This window comes from Anas platyrhynchos, chromosome 1 (assembly GCF_047663525.1).
Source record: "Anas platyrhynchos isolate ZD024472 breed Pekin duck chromosome 1, IASCAAS_PekinDuck_T2T, whole genome shotgun sequence".
Lineage (NCBI taxonomy): Eukaryota > Metazoa > Chordata > Aves > Anseriformes > Anatidae > Anas > Anas platyrhynchos.
In genome coordinates, this window is record NC_092587.1 from 185,838,048 (window position 1) to 185,851,982 (window position 13,935).

At 46.6% G+C, this 13,935-nt stretch overlaps 2 protein-coding genes, 1 long non-coding RNA gene and 2 other non-coding genes across 5 annotated transcripts; 1 reads left to right on the top strand and 4 right to left on the bottom strand.

Annotated features, from left to right (window-relative positions):
• Positions 1-396: 396 nt before the first annotated feature.
• On the bottom strand, positions 397-2,100 carry RASL11A (RAS like family 11 member A). The gene is made up of 3 exons (XM_027469581.3): positions 1,933-2,100; positions 1,682-1,818; positions 397-1,234 (listed from the first exon to the last, which is right to left on the bottom strand). Exons 1-3 carry the CDS (start codon positions 2,051-2,053, stop codon positions 782-784), a joined length of 711 nt encoding a protein of 236 aa, XP_027325382.1. The 5' UTR covers positions 2,054-2,100; the 3' UTR covers positions 397-781.
• A 4,291-nt stretch (positions 2,101-6,391) lies between these two features.
• Positions 6,392-11,005, bottom strand: RPL21 (ribosomal protein L21). The gene is made up of 6 exons (XM_038174986.2): positions 10,851-11,005; positions 9,767-9,845; positions 9,119-9,180; positions 8,097-8,209; positions 7,319-7,469; positions 6,392-6,528 (listed from the first exon to the last, which is right to left on the bottom strand). The coding sequence occupies exons 2-6, from the start codon at positions 9,831-9,833 to the stop codon at positions 6,439-6,441; spliced, it is 483 nt and encodes a 160-aa protein (XP_038030914.1). The 5' UTR covers positions 9,834-9,845; positions 10,851-11,005; the 3' UTR covers positions 6,392-6,438.
• On the bottom strand, positions 7,905-8,037 carry LOC113842485 (small nucleolar RNA SNORA27). Its single transcript, XR_003495020.2, has one exon. It is a non-coding gene; the product is annotated as a small nucleolar RNA SNORA27 (small nucleolar RNA).
• On the bottom strand, positions 8,422-8,497 carry LOC113842470 (small nucleolar RNA SNORD102). The gene has a single exon (XR_003495005.1). It is a non-coding gene; the product is annotated as a small nucleolar RNA SNORD102 (small nucleolar RNA).
• A 175-nt stretch (positions 11,006-11,180) lies between the features above and the next one.
• On the top strand, positions 11,181-12,783 carry LOC110353877 (uncharacterized). The gene is made up of 2 exons (XR_002405041.3): positions 11,181-11,401; positions 11,492-12,783. It is a non-coding gene; the product is annotated as an uncharacterized lncRNA (long non-coding RNA).
• Positions 12,784-13,935: the final 1,152 nt, after the last annotated feature.

Sequence of the window (13,935 nt, forward strand, 5' to 3'; positions counted from 1 at the left end):
AGATGCGATTCCTCATAAATGCAGCTATTTTCTCTAAAGGAACCCACGCATCAGTCCCTCCTAGCACACGGCTCCACAGAAAGCAGCAGCAATCCCCCACGCAGCTCAGCCGCGGATTGCTCAGCACTTTGTCCCACGGTGATGTGCAGCCGAGGCTCAGCCCTCCCGTTAGGGACAGACCTCTAGAAATCCGAAATCAGAGCTCATTGCTAACAGCTCCTCAGCTTTCGGGTGGGGACAGGTGCAAGCAAAGCAGCAGTCACTGAAGGAGGAAAGAGATCCTATTATAAGCAGTACTCTTACAGGCAATTCTCTCTTTTCACATTTAATAAGGCTATTTTTTCTTTTTTTCTTTTTTTTTTTTTTTTTCCCTTCCATATAAAGCTTTCCAACAAGGGCTTTCCAAGCATTTTATAAAGGCAGGTTACATCATCATCATCATCATCATTTTACAAGCAGGAAGCTGACGCCCAAAAAAAAAGTCATTTCAGCAGAATAAAACAGCAAATCCCAGCCCAAAACAGAAGAAAAAAAAATAAAAAATCAAAACCTGCTGGCAAAAATCCCCTTCTCCAAACACATCTACCCAGTTGCTATGCAGCATTTTTTTTTTTTTGAAAAATAAACAAACGAGACCAAACAAAAGGGAACAACATGGAAACTGCAAGCTTCGACACACTTACTTCCATACTTTTGGCATTGGTACAAAAATAAAGATTTGTGGTTTTATTCGTTCACTAGTTTACAAAAATAAAGAGTCTATGGGGTCGCCCCGGAGGCTTTACTTGACTTTGGAAGACAAAGCCTGTTTGAAACGTCTCTTTAGGTCCTGCATGTTGGGGGATCGGGGCCGGGGGATGATGGATGCCCGCCGCCTGTCCGCGCCGCCAGCGTGCTGCAGCTTGCTGACCTCCTTGCAGAGGTACTGGAACACGTCGCAGACCCCCTGGGAGTTCTCGCTGGTGGAGATCTCCAAAAACAAGCTGCCCAGGTCGCTGGCCAGCTGCAGTCCCTCCTTGGCCTGCACTTGCCGGGCGTGGAGGAGGTCGGCTTTGTTCCCCACCACGATGATGGGGGTCCTGGCGTCCGGGTGGAGCTGGCGGATGTGCTGATGGAGGGCTCGGACCGCCTGGTAGCTGCCGTAGTCCGTGATGGAGTAGACCACGAGGAAGCCCTCTGCCCACTTCACGCACCTCGACAGCGAGTCCAGCACCTGCACGCGGTCCCCCTGCACCTGCGGCACGACAGAGCCAAGGCTTTGACATCGTCCCGAGAGGTCTGAGCTCCGTCCTAGGGGACCGAGCCTGGCTGATTCCCTTTTAGGAAACACGGGCTCCAAAGCTGAGCCCTCAAGTGGCAGAGAAATGATCTAATTTAAGGAAGCGAGGCAGCACTCGGGGCATCCCATGCTCAGCTGGGCGGCAGCGTGCCCAGCTCCCCAACCCAGGGCTTTTTATTTTTTAGGAAAAAGGGCTGAAAGCTAACCCCACCACAACCACGAGCTCATGCCCCTGCAGAACTCACAGTTTTTGACCCAAACCTTATTTTAAAGCGAAACCCGCCTCCCGTTTAGCCACCCGCTGCCGCCAGGATTTGGGGCGGCTCCGGAGCGAGCCGCCGAGATTTTTTTCCCCCCTCTCCGGTTCCCAGGGTTTTGGGGCGGGGGGCGGCGGGGCCGTACCTGCAGGCAACCCGGCGTGTCCTGGATCTGCACGGCGACGTGCTCGCCATCCAGGCGCACCAGGCGGGAGTAGAGGCTGCCGGTGTTGGGCTCGTAGTCCCCGATGAAGCGCTTGGTCAGGAAGCGCACGATGAGAGCTGGAAGAGAGGGGCTCGTTAGGACGGACGGAGGGACAAAAGGGGATAAAGGGGGACAGGGAAGGGACAGGAGGGGACATCCCGGAGCGGAGCAGCCCCGGAGAGAGCACTCACCGCTCTTGCCGACGCCTCGGGCGCCCAGCACTGCCAGCCGCACCTCGCCGCCCGGCGGCCCCGGGGCGCACTCGGCGATGGGCGCCAGCAAGAAGGGCTGCGACATGCTCGGCAGGCGCATGGAGGGGCTCGGCTGGGCTCGGCTCGGCTCAGCCCGGCTCGGCTCGGCCTCAGCCACCGCCTTTTAAAGGCTCCGGCGGCGGCTCCGTGCGCGGCACCGCCCCGGCTGCAGCGCCCGGCCCCCGGCAGCCGCTCCGCGCCTCCCCCGTCCCTCCATCGGCCCCTTCCCCAAAAGCTCCCGGCTCTCTGGGACAAGCTGGGGGACCCCACGGCATCGCCCCGGGCAGGTTTAGGGGGTTGTGGTTAGGTTTGGGGTGCAGCATCACCCCGCGGGATGGGTCATCCCTGCGGCCGGGGATGGAGAGGGGAAAGAAGGGGAATGATTTGGGGTTGGATCCCGGGTCTGCAGCTGGGTGCATGAAAGAAGGGGAACGATTTGGGGTTGGATCTCATGGCTGCAGCTGGATATATCCCTCTACAGCCAGTGTAGAAAGCCAAGTTTACAGGTCAAGCCCCAGCCAGCCCCGAAAATCAAAGTGCTCCATCAGCCCCCAGTGTGTGGATTAAGCCCTTCGCTTTTTAGGAGTGGAGGCAATTTGAAAAGGGAAAGGATCACACAGCCCGGCAGGTAAATTAGCCCCAAGCCTGCTTAAGGCTGGGTGCACGTTCACATCTCCGTGCAAGCCGTTGCCTTGGCTCCTGGGGAATTGCTCGTGTGGTGTGCTGCATCTCCAGCACGTGAGTGTTTACAAGTGAAATAATTCATTTAGGGGATGCTTTGGTTTTATTATTATCCAGGAGGTAACACGAGGCAGCAGGAAACAACACGGAGGTGGCAGCAAGGGAGCAGGCTGGGGCCAAGGGAGGTGCTGGAGGCTCCCCATTTTTCACAAGTGCCCTTTGTACGCTGGGCACTGCAGATTTCCATCCCCTTTCACAGAAGCACACAGGATATTAGGGATTGGAAGGGACCTTGAAAAATCACCTAGTCCACTCCCTTTCCAGCGGGGCACAGCTCTCAGCTCCACGGGATGACAAAAGGTCACGTTTTCCTTTACTTTCTCTTGCCCTCCCTCCTGCTTTCTCCCCACGTCCAGGCAAAACCCAGGAACCGTGCCTGCTAAGCACTTCTTGGGAAACCTCCAGTGACACGAAACATCAGGAGGAGGGCACTAGAACATCACCAGCTCCGCTCTACCACAGCAAAAGTGTCCCCAGGGTAAGAATCCCTGGCACCACGGACCACAAGGATGGGTGGAACAGCACCCACTTCCCAGGGGCACGGCCCCACAGCGGGCAGGGGACCGCTCGCCCCCCAAAGTTGCGCCCCACCTGAGTTCTCCCCCTTGTGCCCCATAAATCCTGGAGTTTTTCTACCTGATGGAGATGCCACATGGCTCTTCAGCCAGCCGCACATGATTCACAGCAGTTAACACCCTCAGCTAAGGCTGTGGAGGAAGCGCTGTGTATTATTTGTGTTACTGCGGTGCCCAAGAGCCCCTACAGGAACATCAAGGCAATTTTTCCCCTCAGAAGCTGATTGCCTCTAAAATCTCTACACCAACACTCCCTGTCATGCCGCTTTTCCTTTTGTAAACAAGATTTTCTTCCATCGCTAAAAGCTTTTGGTTTCCAAAGGTTCACGCTATTGTCATCCGCTCCCATTGTCATGCGCCGCTCGTCCCTGGCCTTGTGCACAAACAGGGGCTATTTTTAAACGTTTCTTTATAAAAGAGCTATCAGAGCACATTCAGCGCGCCCTTGAGAGAGCAGCATGAAAACGAGTCCAGGCAGATGACTGCCAGGTGCTGGGAGCTGTGAAAGCAGTGAGCATTGAAACGCCACCCCAAAATAAAACTTCCCATAAAAAGGGAAGTTTGCGTCCCCTGCACCCCTGAATCACGAGGATCCGTACAAACGAGCCCAGTTTAGTCGTGTCCTTTCTCCCCACACCAAAAATTTTGGGAACCACTGCACCTTGTGGTCTCTTGGCATCCTCTGGGCCAGCTGGGACACAGGAGACAGCTCAGCCCTCACCTCTGAATTAGGCTCCCTGAACGGAGACCAAGCACTGCGTGGAAGTGCCTACCAAGCACTTCACTCTCTATATGTTGTACAAGGGCAATGGCTCTGATGTGTAACACCCACCTAGAGTAAGCTGAAGGGGAGATCTTGCAACTCCAGACACAAGCAGAATTGCCTCACCCTCCCGGAGAGGCACGCTGAACTCAGAGGTCGCTCCCCTCCCCAGCAGTTTGTGGTTTGTGTGCACACCGAGAATGATTTTCTTGGATCACGGAGGCACTTCAGTTCAGGAGCTGGTTTCATGACAGCCAGTTTTCACCAGTTGCTCAACTCGCAGATCTCCCTCTTTTGTCAGGACCGTGCAAAAACAAGGCAGCTAAACACAACGAGAAGCAACTCCAACAGCAGACAGGGGTCTGCGAGTACCCGAGCTGTGCTTCTCCAAACCTGAGATCATCGGAAAACCACCGCCACACTGACAGCAACTAAAAGGCAGCACCTATCAACCAGGGAAGGTTAAACCTTTGACAGTTTGTGCTTCTTCCAAAGATTGGAGTAAGAGTCTCATAAAGAGACTCTTGCTACACAAACCCAACCTCATTTTCAGTCAGTTCTGGGAACCCAGACCGAGGAAATCATCCCCTCCCTCCCCTCCCAGCCCACGCAGATTCCAAACACGCACTTAGAGCATCTCCCACCCGCCGAGTGACCTTGGAAGGACAGGGGCTAAGTGGAAAACTCGCAATGCATAGGGTCTGCAGAAGCACAGCTCTCAAACGAGACCTCTGCATGCTGCCTGTTCCTGTTAGCCCAAATTGCTGAGGAAGTTCCAGAAGTTGAAAGCTACCCACTGCTTAATTCGTGCTTGTTAAACTTTTCATCGCGGTGCTAGTTGATCCACTTGCGTCTTGACAGGGAAGCACAAAATAAATGCAGAGCCAAGGTAACTTAGACAAGCATGCATAAGAGAAATGGATGGAAATTGATGAAAAGGTCAGCACCGAAGATCACACCCACTAAAGCCTCCCACTTAACTCCTTCAGATGCGAAGCCTAATGGAAAGTGCTTATCCTGCTAGACAAATATTTATTTTAAATTGCTGTTCACAAGCCAAGTAAGCTGATAAAGATCTAAGGTTAGAATATACCTCAAACTGCTCCAAGAAAAACGCAGATGATTGTAAGAACTGAGTGCATGAATCAGTAAAAGTTAGGACAGATTCATCAGCCCAGTTTCGGGTGATGGTGGCGCACTCCATGCCATGTCAAAACAGCAAACACCCTTCATCAATCTGCTAAGAGGTAGGAGTTCCACCTCCTGCAAGGCAAGTGTTAGGTTAAACATGCATCAATCCCAATTTCTAAGCAGCCTGCATGCAGCTTGAAACACCTGAGAAGAGAAAAATAAACCTCATCTCTCCATTTATTACTCCCCCTCAAAAAATAGTTGTCCTACAAGTGACTGTTCAGTCATTTTCAGTGATTGACACCTACAAAGTGCTTGAGATCACCAGCTTCTCTGGTATTTCACCTCTACACGTTAGTTTTACATCATCTACTTGAGGTAGCTACGCAGTGCCTTAGATCAGACTTCGGAAGGTAAAAGATAATCCAGAACTATCACGAAGCTACAGTTGAGTTCACTCATTTTCAAAGCCAAGCACGTTGCCTTCAGCAGATTCTGCAGCAAGTTTCAAACAAAACTTACAAAACCAGTCTTGGTTAGCACACACTTGGCTGTTCTTCTGCTCAAACGCTGGGCAACTAGCACTGAGGTTTTGTGAAGCATTACTGAAGTTAATTGGATGAGAGAAATGCGTTAGGACATCCAGACAGATGCTTAGATCCAACAGATAGGTAATAAACATACGAAATCCAAGAGCTGAACTATGGCAGCCCATTAAATAAAGAACAAGTGACAAAGGCACGGTTTTGACATAAAAGCTTTGTTACTAAACTACTCTTTTCTAAGAATGCTTATTGGCCTGGGGATGCTCTAAGAATCCCTTTACACATTACAGTGATGAAACAAAAAGGCCTGCCCACGGCCTTATTTTTTTCCAAGTTATTTTCAAAAACCATTTTCTTCAAGTGACACTTGGCTCTTGATATATGCTCTCAGTTTGCCAGTGAAATATTTGATGTCCTCTCTTAGTACCCCACTAGGTAATCAAAGGATGATCACCACTGAGCATTAGCAACTTTCAGCGTCCCTAAAATTTATGGTCTGTCAGTGACCAAACTGACCAGCAAAAGCTGCCAGTCATTTAAATGACCAATTATCACGTAAAGCAAGCTAAATAAACTTAATTAAGAGAAGCTTTTCTAAAGAATCTGTTCAAAAAATACTTAAATGATTCAGCCACAATCGCATACACTTGTCCAAAAACAGATCTTTAATTTAATCTTTTCAAAATGTTCATTATGCCATGAATTCATAGGGAATTGGCTCCAGCAGCTCCGGATCTTTCCCGTTAGTTCTCACGAAGTGCGCTTCCCTTGGTGGAGCAGGCTGTAAATGAAAAGAGAAAGAACTTGTAACACAAACTCAGATGTAGCCTTACACAAAATTAATTGTGACACTTAATGCATTGCTATATAAACATCACAGCAATTTTATCATTCCTTGTCTCTTTAAAAATTGTTTCGAAGATTAGCTGTAAAAAAAAAAAAAGGTCTGCTAGAAAATTTACTTGGCTTCCACTGCTGAATGAAGAAAACTACACTTCATCCTCTGCAATTTACTAACCTAAGTTAACGAGAAGTGATGCAGCCTGGGGTTCTAGAAGAAACAGCTGTTACTTTCTCTAGAAGTCATTCTTAAAGGGTTTTAACAGAAACTGCAGCAGCTGAATTCCACTAAATTGGAGACATCACTCCTAGAAATCAGCCAAAGCTTCTGCTCCAGATTAGCAACCCTCTACAGTGCTCTCTGAACAGGAAGCATCTGGCCCTTTGTTCACAGCCAAGGACATCATTTTCATCCAGGAACAGTGCACGTCTGTTCAGGCACCAAATCTTACAGCTGAGATGCAGACACACTGCATGCTGTCACTCTACCCTAAATGAAGAAAAAGAAGGAACCTCCTACAAAAAGAACACAAACTAAGTGAGGCTGGTAGCAGACACCTCCAACACAATCTGCAACAGACCTGGATTTTTCAGAGTACTGTAAGCAGCTTCATTAATGTTTTTTTTTAACAAATAAATTCAGTTTGCAGCATAATGTTTTGTTGTTTTGGAAGAGAATAACATTTTAGTCAACTGAATCAACAGTGCATCAACCACAATAAAAATATTACCTGGCGTTTCAGTTGAACCCAAATGCCTTTTTCTTTTGCTTCCTTTTTCTTCTTCTCATTCTCCTTCACCCGCTGCAGGAAGCTGTCTCTGCTCTTGGAATGCTTAATATGCTCAATACGCACATTAATTCTCTTGGCAAGAATCTTACCCCTAAGAAAAGAAATCAGGTTTTAATCTCCTGCACTTGCAAAAAGGCCATTTCAAGGCCAGCGTTATGGCATTTCCACACGTAACTCCATGAGCTCAATTAGAGATCAGTTTTCTTTAAGTGGCAATCACTCAGAATACACTGCTGCAGATGCAAGTCTGCGTTAATTTATGTAACTGAAAGCTTATTAATATATAACAATATGCTGATAATTCAGCCTTAAATTGCTGGAGAATAAATTATTTTAACCTTAACCTTGGAGCATACAGACAAGTAACAACCACCACTGTACTTTAGTCTCAGTTCTGGAAAAAAGAAGTATCTTTTTCTAACTAAATTGTACAAAAAGATGAATAAAGCTGAAAAACAGTACTTTAAACAGCCTTCAATATAAATGTGAAAGTCCCCATTAGGTAATGTAACTGAGAAGAATAACGAACTGTTTCCTCTGACAGGATCCAAGTCAAACGACCATCATTTGCTTGGGTTTTAAAAGGAAACGTACTTTACCCACCTTGAATGACCAATCAAGACAAAAAAATGTCTAACTGGCAAAGTGAAAGGAGGGTGCCACCGCAGATCAACTTCCCCCAGCACAAACTTTAGATGCTCAGAATTTCATTACTTACTTCACCTTCTTGTTAACAATAACGCCCACAGCGTGCTGCGTGACATTATATACCCTTCCAGTCTTGCCATGGTAACACTTGTGGGGCATACCTTGTTGAACAGTACCCATACCCTGTTAAAGAGGTAAAATAAGAATCAAGCCTCAACTTTAGCTTTAAAACATTCAAGCAATGTCGAGGGCTTTCCGTTCAGAAGTTAATTCAAGCACAAATACCACATTACTCTAGATTGATTTAAATACACTCCTGTTTTGTTCATACCTTAGAATTTCTAACCACACATTTTGTATCTGAAGACTACTAAATTCTTCTATGACCATTCTGTTGCTTTCAGCGTCGGTGAAATAATTCGATCACTTTGTCTTTAGCAAGCAATCACAGGAGACAATCATCATCAAGCTCCAGAATGTCAAGAAGTGATAATTCCTGAATGCTACAGTTCTTCAGGAGTTTAAAAAAAAATAAAAAAAATTACACTTCAACCTCTGAGTTATGAAAACTCAGCACTTCAAATTGAAATTCAAGGATTCAACAGAATAGGAGTTCTTAGTGAAATGCTCAAATTTAATACAATTTCATGTTGAAAGTACGGATGATTTCAAATGACAAGTCCTAGAAAAAAATGATTTATGGGAAATGATGCTGCATAAACCATGCAGCACGAACTATGGCTCCTCTGAGTAGCAGGTGCCGATCAGGCGAAACAGCATCTACTAGAATGACACATGGGGTTCCTGTGAGCTAGCAGGCACAATGCAGCAACCCAAGTATTAGATATTGCGTGCCTCACTCACTTTTTTCCAGCTGAGCACACAGTAACAGAGCACAGCCTAATGTAAATCACTCAGCAGCATTGTCATTCCAGTACTGCTCCAACAGAAGCCGCTGCTTGTGTTGACACATGAGTAACAGAAAGACTACCACAAAAAACAGAAATGGAAGGGATAACACCGCTTCAGGTATTTGTGCTTTTTGTGTTTGTTTTGTTTTTGCTGTTAATTACACTGCTTTGTAGAAAGTACCTTGATATCAACTATGTCGCCCTTCTTGTAGATGCGCATGTATGTAGCCAGAGGAACAACTCCTGTTGGGAGACACAAACATGTACACTATGAAGCTCCCAATTTCACACACATATAAAAAGGTGGGGCGGGAGGACAGGAGACACAGACCACGCATTTCGTAACACCTGATTTAAAAACTTAAATTCAAAATTAATTAAATAACAAAAAAACATTTTTAAAGTAATTACCTCTTCACTTTCCAAATTAAAGAAAAAAGTGAAGAAAACTACAATTTTAATCTCATCCCTAATGCAGAAACTGAAAAAGCATTACAACTATTTATGATCTCACTGTGAATACAGCTGCTATCACTTATCACTTAGAGGCAAGAAACCGCACATTTTAACTAAGTATGACTTTTGATGTATCTTCTTCGCTTTCAAGCAGTGACAGAAATAGTATTGTTATCATTGTCCAGCACTCAAAGGACTAATAAATAATCTTTAAGACTGCAAGTTTACTTGTGTATCTTTCTGTGGGTTTTGGCCCAAGTTGCCAGATACCCATCCTTTGATGTAAGCTGGTGTGTCCATACTACCTAGGGACTGCTGACATCCAGCGGGTCAGTAATTTAGTGCAGTTTTTCTCCCCACACTGCGTACTTACCATGTTTGCGGAACGGCCTTGAGAACATATAACGCGTTCCCCTCCTCTTTCCCTTTGTGTTCGTCATTTTGGATGATTACTGCAAAAATGAATGAAGACTGTTCAGAACTCCTGGTTCACTAAAAAATTGACTAATGACGTTTTCATGAGTTTTAGAAAAAGAATGCCTTCAAGCCTTCAGAATGATGCCATTTCCAAAAGGCAGGGTCAGACCAAACAAGGTTATCAGACACTAACAGGAAAGAAATACAATATTTATATAGAGCAATCGCACAGCTGGGGTAACATGGGATGACAGCAAATCACCACCTGCACCTTCTCTCTTCTCAAAGCGATGTCTGCTATGAGAGAGGGCCAAGTGGCTCTGGGCTTTGCCTGCTCAGGTGCTGAAACCCTTCAAGGATGGAGGCAGACTGATGAACAGCCAGTTTAGAGGCCTGACACCTCACAACACAAAAGTTTTTCCTTGCATCTAGTTATAACCTCTCCCATTCGGCCTTATGACAGACATCTCTCCTGTCACGTGCCCCTAATTAGGCACTAGGCCCCATCTTCTTGGTAACAGCTGTTAAGTGCCCCCCAACACGGCTTCTTGGCCCTGAATGTCCAAGCCCAGTTCTTTCAGGCTCTCCTCACAGCTTGCCAAAAAACAAGACCTCTACTACCAAAACTACGAGGTAATTACAGATACTACTATTACTTATGATAAATTTAACCAGTCTATTGCTTCTTCTCTGATTTCAGTAATGCTTTTTAACTTCATCTCGAGCCTCTTCCCACAGACGCCCCTCAGCCCCGGCCCTTCACACTACGCACTCAACACCCACATTAGCGCACCCCATGTCCTGCTGGACGAGACCTACACTGGAAAACTACCCCAAACCCTCCCTCTTTTATTCCTTTATTATTTCCTTCCCTCAGCAGCCTCCCGGCGCGGCGCGGCCTACCCCTCCACCCACCACCCCACGCCGCAGCCTCCAACCCACGGCCCCTCCACTCTCCCCCTCACCCCCAACCCCTTCAAGGTCCTTCCTACAGCCCCCCAGCTCTCTAGCGGAGCCCCCCGGCCGCTCCCCGGCGGCACCTGACGGGCGCTGTGGGCCCGGCGCCGCTCCCCGTGTGCCCACAAAATGGCGGCGCGGCCCGAAAGGAAGGGGGCTGGCACCGCGGCCGTGCTTAAATAGGGGGCCTCGCCGGGGCTGCCCGCGGCGCGCCTGACGGAAAGAGACAGGCGGGAGAATGGCCACCCTCCCGCCTGCCTGCCCGCCTGCCCGCCCGCCTGAGGGAGGAAAATGGCGGCCGGGGGGGGGCCTGAGGAAAGGGGGGGCGGGAGGGGGCTGAGGGGAATGGCGGCGGGGGGAGCTCTGAGGTGGACGGGGAGGGAGTGGGGGGCTCTGCGCGCCCCGGGTAGGGCTTTTGTTAGCTTGAAATACAGCTCCTTAACGAATAGCTTCTCTTAATTTGGAAAATAGCGGTCAAAAGTTGTTTCACGGTGTTAAATAAAGTGTTTTGCGTTAGTTTCCAGCACTGCAAGCCTTCTGGTACTGTGTGTCAGCCGCAGGTGCCAGAATCAAGGTCCTGGGCAAAAAGATCCAGTGTGAGGAACAAACCAGCAGGATTCTTCAGCCATCAGAAGTAAAGAGGCTGCTCAGGTTCGTTTATATGTACATATTATTAAATGCTATAATGCCTAATTTCTGTGATTTATTTTTTTTTCCCACACAGATAACGTGTGAATCCTGAACAAAGAGCCTCTGTATGGCCACAGGTTGCATCAGCAGTGTGGTGCCCGCAAATGAAGCGGGCTGGTGGGCAGCTTCCCGAGCTGGCAGCGTGACTCATGGTGTTTGTGCAGCGTGGATGTCGGAGCAGACAGGAATTACAATGGGAAGCGGGCTGTAGGCAGGAGTGACTCAAAAGAGAGCCTCCCTCCCTTGGTCCAAACACGCAGGGACAGTTCAAAACTTGTTTCAGCTATAAGTTTGCCCCACTGCAGGAATTCTTGTTTCGAATGAAAGAAGCACTTATTTAATTTGGGGGAGGGATGATTACTTAAAGCGATATATAAAAACATATTTGATCCTCTGACTAACTTCACAGTTACTCTAATGTTGTCTTGCAAGGCTTAGGCCCAAGTCCTTTCTGTCACCAGTTTAAAGCTAGCTTAATATTTATGGATCATAAGAATGGATTTGGGGGATTAAATATGCTATCAGGTTCTGCCTGCAAAACTAGCTGGCTGACATGTTTTGACAGATAAAGGCCTTGTCTATACACAAAATCTCTTACATTGTTATATTTAGAAAAAAATGTATTCCGGTTCTGTACCATGACAAAACTAGAATTCACAGCACCTGGTATCTATGCAGTGGAAATCTGTATTGTTTAATATACCTTCAGCCTAGGTGCTATGGATCTTTTCCAAGCTTGAGGGTAGTTATGAGCCTGAACAGCTCCTAAGTGGAGAAGCACATTGGCAAGAGAGACAGAGATTTCAGGAAAGACATCAAGCAAAGTGAAGACAGGAAGCCAAATCCTAAAAGATACTATTAAATAAATGAAGATAGATATTTTCAGTGAGCTGAACTCTCTACTCTTGGCAATGATAAAGGGTAAATTACATAAAGGGTAATTTTTTTCTCCACATCAAGCAGGAAAGAATGGGGAAGAAAATCCACATGTTGAAACTTATTTCAACATACAGGGCAGGTAAATATAATTCAAAAGGGAGCACTAACTGCGAACTTAATTGAACTCTGCTTACTTTGGGGCCAAGTAAGACATTCAAGATTTGCTACATTTTTTTTCCGAATAAATTGCACAATAGGTTTATTTGAAATTTCACTGATGTTCTCATTTGTAAAATTCAGCTTGGTGAACACATTCCCAAGATTCTTAATTAACTCAATATTTCAAAGAAACCACTGTGTTTCAGAATTTATCATAGCATCATTCACTGGCCATGCTGTCTGGGTTTGATCCAGAAGTCTGTCGTATCTACCAACACTCTACACGCACTGTCACAAAACCGTTGCCTACTGAGCACTCAGACTGCAGAGCATTTATAAGCACCTCACTAAATAATAAATAATAATGTTTGTCTCCAGCAAATAAAGCTGCACAAGGTGTTTGGTGAGTCCTGGTCTGGAAACCAGAGCTAGCAGGCAAGCAGATGTAGGGGAGATACAGCTCTGTATTCCACACTGCAGGTGCTCCCCTTACTGCCGTGCTTCATCCCCTCAAAATCTCAGGCTAAACTGCTCTTCCTTGGTCAAAATGCAATTGTAGGATTCTGATTCCAATTTCTCCTACACCCAGCTTAGCATGAAGTTCTAAAATCCCATGAAGAACTAAACCCAGTCCCAGGCTGGTGCTCCACCCATTAATGTACCCTGGAAATATTTCTACACTGTGGTAGACCCAATTTCCATGCTAGTCTTTCTGGCTTGGAGGTGGAACAAATCTGAAAGTTGCTAGGGAGAGCATGTTGAAAAGCAGGGCCCATTGGAAGTGAGAGGAGTGGGGACTAGATAAACATCACTTTGTTTTTTTAGTGTTGAAAACATACCAGAAAAACATTTCCAGTCATTGAGTTCCCATAGTCAGGATTCTGATACCTTCTTTGGGAGAGTCCCATTTTGTTTCTGACACTTCTCTGCAGCATCTGTCTGGACAACAGCTCTCTCTACAGAATAAATGATCTATGACGATTCTGCACATGGGGTTGTCAGGAATTCTTCACTGAGTTTCTAATGCGCAGTGGGATCTGTCTTGTTCTGAAGCTCAGAGGACCAAATGATATACACAAGGATGTGGAGTGTGACATTCCATTTATGTTAGGTTATTCAGCAGGGGTGCGGAAGGAATTTAAATTAATGAGAGTTTGTAAATTGCTTTGAGGTGAAAAGAAATACATTCCCCTTCAGTAGGGTGTAGGTTTTCCCCTGTGTCTCACATTCATTACACGTTCATTATGTGGGGGAAAAAAAAAAAAAAAACAAGCAAAAAAACACCACTGACTATGATGAGCAAAATTTTAACAGAAATAACTGAGACTAGGTGTCGAATAAAGAGGATTGAAATTTGCAGTTCCTCTCGTGATAGCGTTGCAATACCGAGAGTCTAAATGGGAAAAATTACAAGATTATGAAGTTGACTGGTTACCCCAT